At 41.0% G+C, this 18722-nt stretch overlaps 1 protein-coding gene across 1 annotated transcript in view; it reads left to right on the top strand.

Moving 5' to 3' along the window:
• The window catches only part of LOC122816124, a 446542-nt gene that overhangs the window by 162037 nt on the left and 265783 nt on the right, over positions 1-18722 (top strand). The window contains exons 5-6 of the mRNA XM_044088883.1: positions 6925-7074; positions 16078-16194. Coding sequence (XP_043944818.1) covers positions 6925-7074; positions 16078-16194 — 267 coding nt within the window. The remainder of the gene's footprint in view (positions 1-6924; positions 7075-16077; positions 16195-18722) is intronic.

The following is an 18722-nucleotide window of genomic DNA, read 5'->3' as shown; positions in this document are numbered from 1 at the left end:
CGATTGCACTGCAAAGGTATCAATTTGTTGCTGTGCTTCCATACCCTGCATAGTCGGAACTACTGCTATACCAAATAGCTGCATAAGGTCTCTGCCCAAGAGGTTTACTGGGCATTTTGCGGAAACAACAATTTTGCTTTTCTGGGTCAATCCTGAAACAGGATCAGTTATCGCAATATTATAGGAGAGGGGCTCCCGATACAGCTGTCCATTAGCTGCTTTCACTAGTATGTAATCAGGTGACTCTGAATTCTCTGGCAGTTTGGAGGGATGTATCAGGGTGCGTGATGCCCCTGAGTCACACAAGAATTTGCCTTCCCTCGCTTCTACCAGGAGTATAACTTCTGGTTTTGTGTCTGCTATATAGAGCTCTAAGCTCAATAAAGCTAAATCCAATATTTCATTTTCTTCACTATCCGTAACTTCCTGCACTTCCTCTATTTCTTCTGTCACATCCTCTACTACTCCTATCACATTCTCATTTGTCCTTTCTCTGTTATCCCCTTCTAGTCATTCTTGACTATCATATAGTCAGTCCTCACCCTCCTTGTCCTCCGTGGTTGCCTTCTTGTTTTTCTTGCAATCCTTTGCCAAGTGTCCCTTTTTACCACATTTAAAACATTCACCCCTTTTCTTTCGCCCTTCAAAGTCCTCTGATCGCTGATCAGATTGTTTGTTTCCCTGGGTATTTCTCTTGCCCTTTTTCCCGGACTGTACTACATATACTTCTGCTCCATCTTCTACAGAAAATACTTGGGCTTTCTTTTTCTTTTTGCTATTAAAATGCCTTTCGGCATGCCTAGCATATTCAAGTAATGACTGTAACCTGCTTGTACGATGATCTACCATGTGCTTTGTAATAAAACTGCTTATGGGTGCAATGCTGCCTTTCAAAAATGCATTCTTTAAATGCTGCTCATATGGGTAATCTTGTGTCTGATCCTCAGGAACCTGCATTCCACAATGGTTATTAAAACATTCTAACAGTCTGGCATAATATCTGTCAATAGTTTCATCTTCTTGTTGGATGCATTGATTAATGGAAGTCCAGTCTGCCCTAGGCTTCCATTTCTAGATGTGGTCTGTAAGACCTTTTACTCTGTTGTCTAGTTCTGCGCTGCTTTGTGGGAGGGGTCTGTGTGCAGTGTCACGGGGATTAGAGTTGCCACTAATCATGTGCCAATCTGGTCCCACAATTTGTCTGACTACTTTTTCTACCTCTTCTCTGTTTAAGTTATAACTTAGCCTCATTCCTTGTAAATCTTCTAAGAACTTTCTAAAATTAACTTTTGGATGGGGAATTCCCTCAGTGGCTTTCCGGATGTCTTCAGGAGTCCAGGGTCTATACACTAGAATAGTTGGGTCCTGACCTTCTTGCCCTGCCTGAGGATTAGGTACTTCTATAAGTGGGCATATTTCTTCTTCACTCATAGATCGTGAATTCCTACCCATTTGATATAATTCAATGTCCCCTTTTGAGTTACCTGCCCGTGTTCGAGACCTGGTCTCGATGGGATCTCTAATAAATGGTATTGCTTTTGTAGTGTCTCTATTTACAGTGACAGCAGGATATCGCGGGGGTGGACTAACTTGTTCGCTTGCTTCATATTCTGGTAAGGTGGGTGGAGGGACCGATGCTATTACTAAGTTATTGTCCTCCTTATCTAAAAACATTGTTTTTGAATTGTTCTTCTTTTGTTCCCTATGGTTTACTTCATCAATCCACCTGTGTGCCTGAGGAATTCCTAATTGGCGCTGCTTTTTTACCCGACCTTTGGAATCGGTTTTAAGCTGTTTGACAAGTTTGATAAGTGAGGATTTTTCTAATTTACCATCAAATTCATACTTACTAACCCACTTTGAGTAGTATTTAATATTATCAGCATGCTATGACTGCATGTATTTTGCATCTTCGGTTAACGGCAGATTTTGGGGTCTTTTTGTGCAATTATTACCCATTTTGTTCTACCCTTTTTAATCGTTACGTAACTCCTTATTTTTAACGTGGTACCACAGATTTTGTTATAGTCTCTTCAGAGTGACTGACTACCTACTCTGTTTCCCTGATCTATGACAAGACAGTAATCTTTTCTGTCCCTGACTTGTAAAAATACAGTCCTGACAAAAACAATACAAATCTAGTCCCTGATCTAAAACAGAAAAAAAGGTAGATTCACCTTACCTGAGCCTTCGTGATTGATCACCTGGTTCGTGAAAAACCCATCCTTCAGTCGCAGATCAGAAAGTGGCTGGCCTCTTTTGTACGACAATTCAGTCGGAGGGCTTTTTGAATAAGAAGAACTGATGTCGTTTCTTCCCCGTACGGTTTCAAGCCACCTGGCCTGTCTGATCAGAGGCAAAGTGAGGATTTCCGGTCCGAAGGACCAATCTGTCAAAGGAAAAAACTTCAAAAGACCAATACACGTAAGGTTCAGATAAGGCACATTTAATAACTTGCTGCAAGGAGACAAAAACATGCAGATACAGGATTTTGCCTAACTACTAACAGGAAGTATGCTATTCTTATACTGTTCTACAAGACCTTGCCTTCTATGGTTGACGTAATCAAACACAACTTTCAATATTGTTCTACAGCAGATGTTACTCAGATTTTCTGCTGACATGACTGGATTTATGAAAAACATTTTGAGAAAAACAACCTGGCCTTGGTGGGCTCTAGCTCGTTACAAGCTTCTATTGTGTAGTTCTAATACATGTGTTACATTTCAAGGTACTTTTCTACCTTAGGCACAAGCAAATGCTGATTGCAGTTCATATTTTCAAGCAGTCTTTGTTCTGATTATCTATAGCTTCTGCAGCTGTGTATTTTCTCACAGCACAAGCGGAACTCCTTGTCTAAGTCTCATACAAGTGATACATCTATTCATTATTTTCCTGACACAAGCAGAAATTATCTGCTTCCCTGTAAATTCCCAAAGCATAAGCAAAGATTATAGCTGCGCATATTTCATGACAATACAAGGTTAGAAAGCTTCTGCAATTTGTACAGGTTTTATGCAGTGTGAAATAGAATAAATGTGTTAACCCTTTTCAAGCCTTAAATGCACTAAGCATATTACTAATACATACACTAATACATATTTTTCTGACAGCCAGGTATTAATGAAGAGAACATCTGTATACTGGTAACTACCAGGTATTAATGATAAGAACATCTGTATACTGGTAACTGCCAGATATTAATGAGGATAACATCTGTATACTGGTAACTGTCAGGTATTAATGAAGGGGAACATCCTTATATTGGTAACTGCCAGGTATTAATAAGGGGAATGTCTTTATACTGGTAACTGCCAGGCATTAATGAAGAGAACATCTGTATACTGGTAACTGGCAGGTATTAATGAAGGGAAGAGAACATCTGTATACTGGTAACTGACAGGTATTAATGAAGGGAACATCATATATTGGTAGCTGCACGGTATTAATGAAGCGAACATCCTTATACTGGTAACTGGCAGGTATTAATGAAACTAACATCCTTATACTGGTAACTGCCAGGTTTAATGAATAGAACATCCTTATACTGGTAACTTCCAGATATTAATGAAGGGAACTTCCTTGTACTGGTAACTGACAGGTATTAATGAGGGGAGCATCATTATACTGGTAACTGCCAGCTATTAATGAATAGAACATTGATATACTGTTAACTGCGAGGTATTAATGAACACAACATTCTTATACTGGGAAATGCTGGGTATTAATGAACAAAACATCTGTATACTGGCAACTGTCAGGTATTAATGAAGGGAACATCCCTATACTGGTAACTGCCAGCTATTAATGAACAGAACATCATTATACTGGGAACTGCCAGGTATTCATGAACAGAACATCCTTATACTGGTAACTGCCAGGTATTAATGAAGAGAACATCCATATACTGGTAACTGTCAGGTATTAATAAACAAAACATCTGTATACTAGTAACTGCCAGGTATTAATGAAGGGAACATCCTTATACTGGTAACTTCCAGGTATTAATAAAGAGAACAATTGTATACTGGTAACTGCCAAGTATTAATAAAGCGAACATACTTATACTTTTAACTGCCAGGGATTAATGAAGGGAACATCTGTATACTGGTAACTGCCAAGCATTAATAAAGCGAGCATCCTTATACTGGTAACTGCCAAGTATTAATGAAGGGAACATCTGTATACTGGTAACTGCCAGGTATTAATTATAAGAACATCTGTATACTGGTAACTGCCAGGTATTAATCTTATACTGGTAACTGATGGGTATTAATGAAGAGAACATCCTTATACTGGTAACTGCCAGGTATTAATAAAGAGAACAATTGTATACTGGTAACTGCCAAGTATTAATAAAGCAAACATAATTATACTGGTAACTGCCAGGGATTAATGAAGGGAACATCCTTATACTGGTAACTGCCAGGTATTAATGAACAGAACATCATTATACTGGGAACTGCCGGGTATTGATGAACAGACATCCTTATATCGGTAGCTGCCTGGTATTAATGAACAGAACATCATTATACTGTTAACTGTTAGGTATTATTGAAGAGAACATCCTTATACTGGTAACTTCCAGGTATTATTGAAGAGAACATCCTTATACTGGTAACTGCCAGGTATTAATAAAGAGAACAATTGTATACTGGTAACTGCCAAGTATTAATAAAGCGAACATACTTATACTGGTAACTGCCAGGGATTAATGAAAGGAACATCCTTATACTGGTAACTGCCAGGTATTAATGAACAGAACATCATTATACCGGTAACTGCTAGGTATTAATGAACAGAACGTCCTTATAATGGTAACAGCCAAGTTTTCATAAGGGGAACATCCTTATACTGGTAAATGCCAGGTATTAATGAAGGGAAAATCCTTATGCTGGTAACTGCCAGGTATTAATGAAGGGAACATCTGCATACTGGTAACTGCCAGGTATTAATGAAGGGAACATCTGTATACTGGTAACTGCCAGGTATTAATTATAAGTACATCTGTATACTGGTAACTGCCAGGTATTAATGAAGGGAACATCCTTATACTGGTAACTGCCAGGTATTAGTGAACAGAACATCCTTATAATGGTAACAGCCAGATGTTTTTGATTCATTATACTGGCAACTGCCAGATGTTTTTGGCACAGATGTTAGTATTCAGTTAGTGTTTTACCAGCTTTGATTTATACTTTTTGGGTGATGTATCTTCTTTCTATTCCATGGAAGGGACAAATGTGTGATTTGTTTCCTCTTCCTTTTAAATAGAGATAGTAATGAACCCTCACTTACAGTTTGTGGCATCTTTATTGCTAATGAGCTTAATGTCGTAGGGATCCTTGCCAAACTGTATCTTTTGCATACACGACCTAGATTTCAGTGTGAAAAACTGAAATCTTTTTCAAATACAACAGGGCATATTTCTATTTTTGTCTGTTTTAAAATCTTTACATTTAATACAAATAGATCACTTTTCTATCAGTTGTTACATTTGTCTGTTATATATTGTTTATTATACTGTTTATGAACTGGCTGATTTCACTAGGTCAGTATCATCTTTTCAGGAGAGACCAATATGATATTCATGGAGACAAGGGGAAATTTGGCCAGAGCACCAGGGAACCTCCCCTTGTCATTTTTGATAAGTGCTGTGGGATCTTTTACATCCTCTTGAGCTATCACCAACTCAAACAGAAGGGACCTCAAGTTTAGCATGTCATCCAAAGGATCACACATTCAGGAGCATAGCACCCCTTAGGATGACAACCTGTGGAGAACAGCATCCCCTTTTACTGCAGTGGAGTATCAGAATTAGGAAATGAATCCAAGTACCTGGTGTGGGAATAGAACCCACAGCCTTCTGATCTTCCAGCACCAAGGGCAAGCGTGCTAACCGTTGAGTCAATGACACTGCAATGCCTTACTATGGCCAAATCTGCATGTGATGTTTAAGTGAATACTTGTATTTGTTTAGAACTGCCTTAAGTTTAATGGTAGGGAATGCAATTGCTGTTTTACCTGTAATCCATGAATGGATTTGAGTAAAACAGGATTTACTGATGGTTGGTTTGGTTTGACCTCAAGAGCGAAGCACAAGTAATCAAATTAAAGCTAGCCATGAGTAAATCCTGCATTACCCACACACAAGACTGGATTACTGCTTCTTACAATGACTGTATTTAAGAAAAAAATGCTTACCTTGTTTTAAATGAAATGATTATATGATGCGACTTTATTTTCCTCTCGCCTTTTAGACATCTGAATGATGCACTGCACATACATGCAGCACGTATATTCCCGTGCTTGCACAGTAGGTCAGTGGAATGCAGCAATGATGGCATTCAAGTTTTTCACAACAGAGCAAGGAGGAGGAGACATAGACATACAAGAGGGAGGCTGTCAGGAAAAAAGTGCCTTATATTTTAGTTTTGGAGAGTTTGTGGTTGTATTGACCAGGTTTGTTCCGGTTGGTTAATGCTTGCTTTACAATGGGCAGACTCATTGCTCTGCCCAATCGGTGTGCAGTTTGTTAAATAATAATAAGGTTTATTTGTATGAATAGGTTTATCAGTACTGTGGGACCAGAACAATCAGTTCCTGAATTATTTAGAAAAAAAAAGTTTTAGCAAATGTGTTTGTGGTTGTGTGTTTATGTCTACAATTGCATTTGAAATGCACCAATTCTTTATTTTTTGAATTGTTGTACAATTGATTATTAAGTTTGAACATCATTATATCCATTAAGAGCACAAGCAAGCTGTACTTCTATCAGACATAGTTTGCAGCTAAATTAAGATTATGGTAATCTAGTGTAATACTTGCTTTAAAACCCATCAGAATATTGTGGAAAATAATATCTGGATCTGCCTTTTGTGACAACTATAGGTGAAAATCATAATTCTTTCTTCTTCATGACAGACTAAACAAGAAATGGATGCTTCCTTGTCACAGAATTTTCAAGGCGCTTTAAATCTAGGCATTCCTGCAAATACGGTAGTGGATATCTCCTCAGAAAAATCTGATGATCTGTATCAGAGACTGATCAGGCTTAAAGCTGATAACAAACAGGTAATATAAATGTTCAGTTACGCTTTCTCGATAGTATACTGAAATCCATTAAAATTCTGAAAATCTCTTCATTAACTTAAGATTTGTGAGAACTAGCTTATAATATTGTCATTGCTGTTGGTGTGTTTGATATTCCAGCTGGGTTATAAGTCCAGTAGTGGTTCTGCTACCATTTGTGTTAATGTCAATCCAGGAGTGGTTGTGCTACCATTTGTTAATGTCAGTCCAGTAGTGGTTGTGCTACTATTTCTGTTATTCATATCAGACCAGCAGTGAGTATGCTGCCATTTGTGTTGTTAATGTCAGTCCAAAAGTGGTTATACTACTGTTTGTGTTATTAAAAACAGACCAGCAATGGTTGTGCTGCCATTTGTGTTGTTAATGTCAGTCCAGTAGTGGTTGTGCTGCCATTTGTGTTGTTAATGTCAATCCAGGAGTGGTTGTGCTACCATTTGTGTTGCCAACGTCAGTCCAGTAGTGGTCGTGCTACCATTTGTGTTGTTAACGTCAGTCCAGTAGTGCTTATGCTACCATTTGTGTTTTTAATGTCAGTCCATTAGTGGTTGTTCTACCATTTGTGTTAATCTCAATCCAGGAGTGGTTGTGCTACCATTTGTGTTGTTAATGTCAATCCAGGAGTGGTTGTGCTACCATTTGTGTTGCCAACGTCAGTCCAGTAGTGGTCGTGCTACCATTTGTGGTGTTAACGTCAGTCCAGTAATGATTGTGCTACCAATTGTGTTAATGTCAGTCCAGTCGTGCCTATGCTACCATTTGTGTTTTTAATGTCAGTCCATTAGTGGTTGTTCTACCATTTGTGTTAATCTCAATCCAGTAGTGGTTGTGCTGCCATTTGTGTTGTTAATGTCAATCCAGGTGTGGTTGTGCTACCATTTGTGTTGCCAACGTCAGTCCAGTAGTGGTCGTGCTACCATTTGTGTTGTTAACGTCAGCCCAGTAATGGTTGTGCTACCAATTGTGTTGTTAATGTCAGTCCAGTAGTGCTTATGCTACCATTTGTGGTTTTAATGTCAGTCCATTAGTGGTTGTTCTACCATTTGTGTTAATCTCAATCCAGTAGTGGTTGTGCTACCATTTGTGCTGTTAATGTCAGACCAGCAGTGGTTATGTTGCCAATTGTGTTGTTAATGTTAGTCTAATAGAGGTTGTGCTACCGTTTGTGTTGTTAATGTCAGTCCAGTAGTGGTTATGTTGCCAATTGTGTTGTTAATGTTAGTCTAGTAGTGGTTGTGCTATCGTTTGTGTTGTTAATGTCAGTCCAGTAGTGGTTATGTTGCCAGTTGTGTTGTTAATGTTAGTCTAGTAGTGGTTGTGCTACCGTTTGTGTTGTTAATGTCAGTCCAGTAGTGGTTATGTTGCCAGTTGTGTTGTTAATGTTAGTCTAGTAGTGGTTGTGCTACCGTTTGTGTTGTTAATGTCAGTCCAGTAGTGGTTGGGCAAACCATCTGCATTGTTAATGTCAGTCCAGTAGTGGTTATGCTACCATTTATGTTGCTAATGTCAGTCCAGTAGTGGTCATGCTATCATTTGTTAATGTCAGTCCAGCAGTGGTTGTCCTACCATTTGTGTTGTTAATATCAGACCAGTAGTGGTTGTGTTATTTGTGTTGTTTAGATCAGTCCAGTATTGGTTGTACTCCCATTTGTTAGTGTCAGTCCAGTAGTGGTTGCGCTACCATTTGTGTTGTTAATGTCAGACCAGCAGTGGTTGTGCTATCACTTGTTAATGTTAGTCCAGTAGTGTTTGAGCTACCATTTGTGTTGTGAATGTCAGTCAAGAAGTGGCCGTGCTACTGTTTGTTAGTGGCAGTCTAGTAGTGGTTGTGCTAAAATTTGTGTTGTTAATGTCAGTCCAGCAGTGGTTGCCCTACCATTTATGTTGTTAATATCAGACCAGTAGTGGTTGTGTTATCATTTGTGTTGTTTAGATCAGTCCAGTATTGGTTGTGCTACCATTTATTAGTGTCAGTCCAGTAATGGTTGTGCTACCATTTGTTAATGTTAGTCCAGTAGTGGTTGTGCTACCATTTGTGTTGTTAATGTCAGTCTAGTAGTGGTTGTTCTACAATTTGTGTTGTTAGTATCAGTCCAGTAATGGTTGTCCTATAATTTGTTAATGTCAGTCCAGCAGTGGTTGTGCTGCCATTTGTGTTGTTAAAGTCAGTCCAGTATTGGTTATTCTACTGTTTGTATTGTTAATGTCAGTCCAGTAGTAATTGTGCTACCATTTGTGTTGTAAATGTCAGTCCAGTAGTGGTTCATAGGTAGATACTAGGCTATCGGCCCAAGGGCCTAAGTAAGCCTAGCCAACAAGGTTCCCTGGCTTATGCCACCCAAGAAAGTTACTTTCCTGAGCCCCTGTTGAGCAGAGCCACAGAAGTGATCCCTAGGGTGTATTTCCTATTTTCCATCCACTCATCAATATATTTCTTGAAGAGTGCTAATGAGGAACTTTGCTTGACATAGATGGGTAGCTTGTTCCAGAGAATATGAAGTCTTTGGGACAGGAATCTATCCCTCCAGCATGTCCTGTTTATTGTGGTGACAAAGTTTAGGTCCCTAGAGCATGTAGCTCGGAGGGATTAGGATTTCTTTAGGTGTAGCATGTCCAACAGCTCTGGGTTTGACATAGCTTTATATGTTAGGCAGAGATCTCCTCGGAGTAGGCGATGCTACAGAGTAAAGCTGGAGTTTTTTAAGATGGTCAGTGTAGGGCATCTGTTTGAGGCCAGTAATCCTCTTTGTGAGGTACTTCTGTGGCCTTTCCAGCTGCTGCAGATGTCTTGTGAGGTAAACCTGGAGTTTTTTGAGACTGTGAGTGTAAGGCATCTATTTGAGGCCAGTAATCCTCTTTGTGAGGTACTTCTGTGGCCTTTCCAGCTGCTGCAGATGTCTTGTGAGGTACATTCCAAAAAGTGCATTGTACTCTATAATGGGTCTAATGAGTGCTGAGTAGAGGGGAACAATAACCTCTTTTTTCCTGATGAGAACCCTTTTGTGATGAGGTGTGCCACATAGAAGGATTTCCTGACTACTGTGGTGATGTGATTATCAAAGGAGAGACTACTGTCCACCTGGGTCCCAAGGTCTCTTATCACACATTTGGTGTTAAGTAGACTGCCATTTATGTGGTAGTTCATGGGTACAGAGTTTTTACCAAAGGGGATGACAATGCACATTTTGGTATTGAGCTTGAGGCTATGCCTCTGACACCAGGCATCTGTCTCAGTGAGGCCCTTCTGTAGGAGGTCCACATCATTTGGGAACTCGACTATGGCTCCTAGTTTGCAGTCATCTGCAGACTTTGTTAGCCAGAGGCCTTCTGTGTTAGCCTGTACCTCAGAGAAGTAGATACTAAACAGGAGAGGTCCCAGGACTGAATCCTGTGGTACTCCACTTGTTATTGGCTTGAAGTCAGATTTGGAGTCTGCAACTTTTACAGTGTGGGTTCTGTCAGTGAGCCAGTTGGCAACCCATCTTGTGACATAGGAATTTATACCTAGTTTAGTGAGTTTAACTATAATTCCAGAATGGAGGATGGCATCAAAAACCTTGGCGAGGTCAAGATAGGCTGTGTGAACCACCTTACCCTCATCTACGGCTTTGGTGACTGAGCGTGTGGCGCGCAGTGACTTGGATTTCTTTAGGTGGAGCATGTCCATCAATTCTGAGTTGGAGATGGCTTTGTAAGTCAGGCAGAGATCACCTATGAGTAAGCGATATGCCACTGAGTACAGCCAGAGTTTTTTCAGTCGGTCTGCATAGGACATATGTTTGAGGCCAGTAATCCTCTTGGTGAGGTACTTTTGTGGTCTTTCCAGCTGTTGGAAGTGTCTTGTGAGGTACATCCCAAATGGGACATTGTACTCTATGATGGGTCTGATGAGTGACGAGTAGAGGGGCACTATAACCTGTTTATTTCTAGATGTGAACTCTTTAGTAATTAGATGGGCCACATAGAAGGATTTCCTAATTACTTTGGCAATATGATTGTCAAAGTAGAGATTACTATCTACCTGGATCCCCAGATCTCTTACTACCTCTTCTGTATTAAGGGGACTGCCACCTATGTGGTAATTCATGGGTGTTTTGTTTTTCCTAAATGGGATAACTATGCATTTTTTTGGCATTTAGCTTGAGGCCTTGACTTTGACACCAGGTGTCCTTCTCAGTAAGGCCTTTTTGGAGGATGTCCGTGTCAGCCAGCGAGTCAATTATGGCTCCCAGTTTGCAGTCATCGGCGAACTTGGTTAGCCATAGTCCTCCTGTGTTTGCCTGCACTTCTGAGAAGTATATGCCGAACATTAGGGGTCCCAGGACCGAACCTTGCGGGACACCACTTGTGACTTGTTTAGAGTCGGACCAGGAGCCTGCTATTCTTACCACATGATTTCTGTCTGTAAGCCAGTTAGCATCCCATCTTGTGATGTAGGGGTTTATGTTCAGGCTGGTGAATTTTTCTATAATACCCGAGTGAGGAATTGTGTTTAACACCTTGGCGACATCAAGGTAGGCTGTGTGAACCACCTTTCCCTCGTCTATGGCCTTGGTGACTGTCTCAAAGAAGTCAACCAGGGTTAGTAGGCATGATCTGCCCTTAACAAAGCCGAACTGGGTCGGGTCAAGTGTTTGAAGGTTCCCAATATCTTTGTTAATGAGTTCCATGATGGTGCACTCCATAGCCTTGCAGACCAGGCTAGTCAGGCTTACGGGGCGATAGTTACCAGGGTCAGTTGTGGCCCCTCCTTTGTGGAGCAGAATAACTGTTGCTGTGATCCATTCTATGGGCAAGTAGCCTGTGGAGAGGCTGAGGTTGAACAGTGTGTTTAGGTGGGGGGTTAGTTCGTGCAAGACTCATCCTGGGACACCATCTGGCCCCATTGACGCTGTGTTTTTGGCTTTTGAAAGGGCTGTTTTCACCTGTGCATCTGTGATTTCTGGGACACTACACTTTTCCGGTATTGTTGTGGGCCCTTTTGGAGGTGAGAGGGGGGTGAAGTTTGCACTGAATCTATCTGCCAGGATGTTGGCAATATCAGTAGGTTCAGTATATTTTGTGCTATTTTGCACTAGCTCAGAGCATATCTGTGAGTTGCCACTTAGATTCTTGACATAGCTAAAGAAGGCTTTGTGATTATCTTTCGAATCCTTGGCTATTTGTCTTTCGAAGTTAGCCTTGGATGATTTTATGAGGGACCTGAGTTTCTTACTGATACTGATCAGGGATGTCTTTCCTTCTTGGGATTTGCTTTTTTTCTGAACTAGTTTCCTCCTTTTATTGTATAACCTGTTTATGGCAGGGGTCCACCAGACTGGTTTCCTTCTCTTAGGGGAGTGAGTCTTGGTTTTGCTAGGGATGGCACGATCCATGCATCCTTGTTGCTGCTCATAGAGTGCATTTGTAAAGGATTCTGCATCTTGGGCAGCGTTATCCTTTAGCGTGGGGGCTGTGAAACTTACCTCCTCTGTCTTAAGTAGGGTGAAGTTTGCTTTAGAAAAGTCTTTCACTGTGGTTTCCTTGGTTGGGGGAGGTGGTGGGGTGTGGGCATCCAGAGTGATTAGTTTATAGTCTGATCTAACCAGTGACAGGTTGACCTCTGGTGCGGAACACCTATCGCCCGTGTTGGTGATGACCAGGTCCAATATGTTTTCACTTCTGGTAGGGGAGTTTATCAGCTGATCCAGGGTGTTGGAGTTGATAAATTCCAGGAAGTGCTGAGCCTGGGAGTTTATACTCAGGTAGTTTTCCCAGTTAATGGTAGGGTAATTGAAATCGCCCAATATCAGTGTTCAGTAAGACCTTCATGTTTGCCATTGTCTCCAGAAAGGCAGAGTGGTCGTCCTGGATCATGGAGGGTGATCTGTAGCAGGCCACAATTTGCATTGCAGATTTGTCCGATGTTAGTTGCACATGGATGATCTCAGAGGTATCATGCTGCGCCACTAACCTGGAGGTGTAGGTTTCCTTGATGAATATGGATACACCCCCTCCTTTTGTGTTTCGGTCCGTGTTCTGTGGCTGAAATGTGTGGTATGAGTTGTAGCCCAGTAGTGCTGGAGTGCTTTCTTGAGCCTTGAACCAGTTTCAGTTACTGCACAGATGTCAACATTCTCCATACTGAGGAGTGCTTCGAGTGCATGCATTTTGAGATTTAAACTCCTGGCATTGAGTAGCATAACCCTCAGTTTTTTATTTGTGCTGTTTATGGAGGTGGGTTTGACTTTTGAGCCTTGCCTAAAAAAGGCACTATAGGGGCAGCAAGAGCCTTGGTCAGTATTTGAAAGCCTAGGGGTGACAGGTGCAAGCCGTATCTTGTGAAGCAACGCAGCTTGTCGAGCATGTCGTCCCAGGCTGACAGACACTGGATCCCCTTTGAATGACACCAGAAGCTTAGCCAATTGTTGAAACTGATCATTTTTTCTTTATACTGAGGTATCATTCTTGGTGAGGGTAGGATGCTACTCAGGTTCAGGATCATACCCGCCTGGGCTACACAATCAGAGAGCTCTTCCATGTCTCTTTTCATGTAGTCCAGGGAGGTACGTCTCAGGTCATTCACACCGTCATGAACAATGACAGAGTCATATTTGTACTTGTTCTGGAGTGACCTGAGTGCTTGTGTTATGTGGCGGATTCTGGCTCCTGACAGGCAGCTAACAGTAACCTTCTCCTTATCCAGCCTAGTGAGAGGGACGTCAGTGTGCCTGACTATAGAGTCACCTGTTACTAGTGTGTTAGGTATGTTATTTCGCCTTAAGGGCTGTGATTGTGCGGCACACTGATTTTGTGTTTTATGCGTTGTCTGGTTTGTGACGGGAGGTGCAGGTTTTGTGGGTGTCTGCTTTGGAGCACTCTGATGCTTTTGCAGGTTTTTATTTAGAGCCTCCGAGTATGATTTTGTGTATTTATGTGTATTTTTTGCCAGTGCTGGTTTAGTATGTCTCTGTGAGGCTGGAGGTGTGGTGCAAGTGTTAACCTTCTCCTCATGACTGCCTGTTCCAGTCTTGGGTGGAGAAACCTTAGCCTCCAGTTTGGCTGTATAATTGCATCTCTCACATATGTTAGTGTTTTGTGGTAGGAGAGGGTTGTCTATGTACATGAGGCAGTTGTAACATTGCCTCAGGATACCCAGGTTCACCAGCTGGACTAGAGAGTACACCCGAAGTTGCTTTTTGGTCATACCTGAATAGTAGGGTGACCATTTTGTGTTGTTAATGTCAGTCCAGTAGTGGTTGTGTTATCATTTGTGTTGTTTATGTCAGTCCAGTAGTGGTCATGCTACCATTTGTTAGTGTCAGTCCAGTAGTGGTTATGCTACCATTTGTGTTGTTAATGTCAGTCAAATAGTGGTTGTGCTACCATTTGTGTTGGTAATGTCAGTCCAATAGTGGTTGTGCTATCATTTGTTAATGTCAGTCCATTAGTGGCAGTGTTATCATTGGTGAATGTCAGTCCAGTAGTGATTATGCTACCATTTGTGTTGGTAATGTCAGTCCAGTAGTGGTTGTGCTATCATTTGTTAATGTCAGTCCAGTAGTGGTTGTGCTATCATTTGTTAATGTCAGTCCATTAGTGGTTATGCTACCATTTGTGTTGGGATTGTCAGTCCAGTAGTGGTTGTGCTACCATTTGTGTTAATGTCAGTCCAGTAGTGGTTGTGCTACAATTTATGTTGTTAATGTCAGTCCAGTAGTGGTTGTGCTGTCATTTGATAATGTCAGTCCAGTAGTGGTTGTGCTACCATTTGTGTTGTGAATGTCAGTCCAGTAGGGATCATGCTACCATTTGTTAATGTCAGTCTAGTAGTGGTTGTGCTGCCATTTGTGTTGTTAATGTGAGTACAGCAGTGGTTGTGCTACCATTTGTTAATGTCAGTCCAGTAGTGGTTGTGCTACCATCTGTTGTTATTACTCCAGTAGTGGTTGTTGTGGTGCCATTTTTGTTGTTAATGTAAGTTGAATAGTGGTTGTGCTATCATTTGTGTTGTTAATGTAAGTCCACTAGTGGTTGTGCTGTCATTTGTGTTGTCAGTTTCGGTCCAGTAGTGGTTGTGCTGCCATTTGTGTTGTTAATGTCAGTCCAGTAATGCTTGTGCTACCATTTGTGTTGTTAATGTCAGTCCAGTAGTGTCTGTGCTGTCATTTGTGCTGTTAATGTCAGTCCAGTAGTGGTTCTGCTACCGTTTGTGGTGTTATTGTCAGTCCAGTAGTGAGAGTGCTACCAGCTGTGTTGTTAATGTCCGTCCAGTAGTGGTTGTGCTATCATTTGTGTTGTATTTTTAATGTCCATCCAGTCATGGTGGCTGTTACTGTTTGTGCTCTTAATGTCAGTCCAGTAGTGGTTGTGCTGACATTTGTGTTGTTAATATCCTCTTCACAAAATTTCCACTGTTTGCTAGATTACTAATAGAGGGGAAGCATTTTATGAGATCTCTCTGACCTAGACAATGCACAGTAACTGACATCATGACAGATTTTTCCAAAGTTTGCAGAGATGGAGGAAACCCTACAGCATTTTTGCAGCATGCTCACTTTAAAGAACTTATCAAAGGAAACATAAATGTTTGTGCCATGTGTTACTATGTAGCTCTGCCTTCTGTGAGGATGACACATGGCTTTTCCTTCACCATGGTTGCTGCATATGGCACACGGGACCTCCTGAAGTTCACAGGGTTGATTAAACAAAAGCCATGTATTCAGAGCACAAATAGAGAAGTCAGTTTCTCATCTTCACAAATTGTTTTAATATCTCTTTTGTCAGAGACAGCTTTACATGTTTGGGGGTGGGGGGGGCAAGGCTTGACTTTCCAACTTTAGCTAGTAGGCTCTGATGGAAGAGTAACTATGTGGAGACTTGAATTTGTAGGAAGGCCGGACATGGGTAAACCCCAATGGATTTAAAAGAATAAATTAAGCTTGAAACAAATATAGAAAGTTAAGTTACTTGCCTCCTTTAAGTTGCTTGTTTCTTTTAACTACACAGATTACAGAAGAATTAAGCTTCATTCAGAAGCCAAATCTAATTGCTGTTCATTACAAGCTTATGCACAATATAGACACACTGAGGAATCTGATGATAGAAGACAAGACTGACATCAAGGTGAGCCTAATTGATTTATTTGTAACAGAAAAAGATCCGGATTTATGAGGTAAGAATTGAACTTAAGTTGCAACAGTAGATGAAGTACTTGGGTCTATATTACAATGTCAAACACTTAGGTTGTCGAACGCCTAAATGTCAACACCTAAATGTCGAACACTCAACACCACAACCGGCCAGTTACGCAAATTTTCCCCTGTGAAAAAATTTGCTTGGCCAACATAAGAAAAACATACTTTAAAACCCTAATCAAGTGGGGGGTTTCACCACCCACATCCCCCAACGTGGGGGGGCTGTGGCCCCCACACCCCCACTAACTAAATATACCAACTCCAAGATTGCTCTACATCAGGGAAAAGGGCAAATCCCCAATGACGGCCAGGCAAACTTTTTCCCTGGGAAACAATTTGCGTAATTGACTGGTAGCGGTTTTAAGCGTTCATAGGTTGGTACTAGGCTATCGGCCCTAAGGCCTATGCAAGCCTAGCCATAACAATTCCCTGGAAATTTCTTCCCACAATATTTACTTCTCTGGGCCCCTGTCTAGCAGGGCAACTGACATGATCCCCGGGGTGAATTTCCTATTTCCTATCTCCCATCAAATCATCAAGGTTCCTTTTGAAGAGGGCCAATGAGGCGCTCTGCTTGACATGTATGGGCAATCTATTCCAGAGTATGGGGAGTCTCTGGGTCAGTCAACGTTTAGGTTTCGACATTTAGCATTCGACAACCTAATAATTCGACGACGTAATAGGAACCCGAAGTACTTACCTGGTAATCTAACATGATTTATGAATAACTACAAAACTGACAGCACTCAGACCTGGTAATCTAACATGATTTATGAATCACTACAATACTGACAGCACTCAAAATGGGTCTCATTCTGAATCACTACAATACTGACAGCACTCAGACGTGGTAATCTAACATGATTTATGAATCACTACAATACTAACAGCACTCAGAATGGGTCTCATTCTACCAGCAGCTATTCAAATGAGTTTCCAGTTAATTTTACTTCAAAATTCCCAGGGGCTGACTTCACCCTATAAAAAAAAAAAAAACATTCTAGGATCTTGGACATAACCAGTAAGTAAACTGTTAGATTCTTGTTTTCTCCTTCATTTACATTTTTACAATAGTTAGGTTATAGTGTTATGAGTCTAAAGAAATTCAAGATGTCAGCCTTGTTAGAGATGATGTTAGTTTTAAGTTCAGAATCCATGTTGTCATTCCCTTCATTCTTTATGCCTTGTTAATACATCTCATAGTTGGACTGCATCACTCATTTACAAAAGTTAAAAGGACCGATCCTGGCTCGCCAGATTTACATCAGCAAAATGTGATTGTCAGCCTGCACTGAAAAGCTTATCTTGTGTTTATGGAATCTGAAAACATCTGACAGAACAATGGGGATAAGAAAATGTTTCTGTGTTGTGACCGTTGTGAAGATGTGCCTTTGTTTTAGGTAAAATGCAACGAGTGCAGAGGAAGAACAAGAATCAACGTATTTAGCGTTTATGTTTCGTGTGTTCTTGTGCAGTATAACCAAGTACAGTTAATCATGGATTTCAGAGAAAACAGATTACATAAGGGTGTCTCAGTTCTGGAATGCTGTGGTAGAAACATGGGTACCATTACCCTATTCTGGTGATGTTGTTCTCTAAGTCTGTTAAGTTGCATTATAATTTACTTTCCTATAATGGTGGTAATACCGCAGTGGTGGTGCTGCAGTAGCGTTGTCTCCTCACAGTAAGACGCTGTCCGGTTCAATTCTCAGCTAGAGTGTCTTCTGCGTGGAGACATGCGTGAATGGGAATACCTTCATTGAAGGTTGTGCATAAGGGCTGGCAACTCGGCACGTAAAAATCAACTGCCAATCATTAGTGGACCGGAGTTCCACTGTGGCGACCCCTTACCGGGAAAAGCCGAAAGACATAACAACATAATGGTGGTAATAGAGGAGTAAAGCCGTTTGACTCATGGGTTCAAGATAGTGATTCTGTCACTTTTGTCTACTTATTGCATACAAGACTAACAAATGAAAACGGATTAGACAAACTTAAAGAAGAATGTTTTGTATGCTTATGCTCTTTTTGGCTCCCTGATTTGCCAAAAAAAACTTCTAGTCCCCATTTCTCCTTTTTGACATATTCATTCAACCTGACTGCTGGCTTCTAAGGACAATAAACACTGGAGCTTAGAGATGGAGATGAAAGGCCCTCATTATGACAGGAATCAGAAGATTGTATGCATTGATCCTAACTGCTCCTTTTTTTGCCAGTAGGTGTAGTACAATGCCTACTACACTCCTCTCCTTCATGGTTGTGTACTTCTGCATACTTTCTGTTTGGGGCTAAACAAATTTCTTCTCTTTAGCAGCACACATATCCATGCTTTGTAGTGCATTAATGCCTGTAACCTTCCCCAGAGGTGCTACCCATTTGACAAGAGGTATGACAACAGCCCTAGTGGGAAGGGTCAGTCTTCACTGACAGCTCAGCCCTACCACTGGCCGGCATTTC

This window comes from Protopterus annectens, chromosome 12.part0 (genome assembly GCF_019279795.1).
Source record: "Protopterus annectens isolate FY-2018-M chromosome 12.part0, PAN1.0, whole genome shotgun sequence".
Lineage (NCBI taxonomy): Eukaryota > Metazoa > Chordata > Ceratodontiformes > Protopteridae > Protopterus > Protopterus annectens.
Note: the sequence above shows the minus strand (reverse complement) of the source record. Positions and strands in the feature narration are given on the sequence as shown.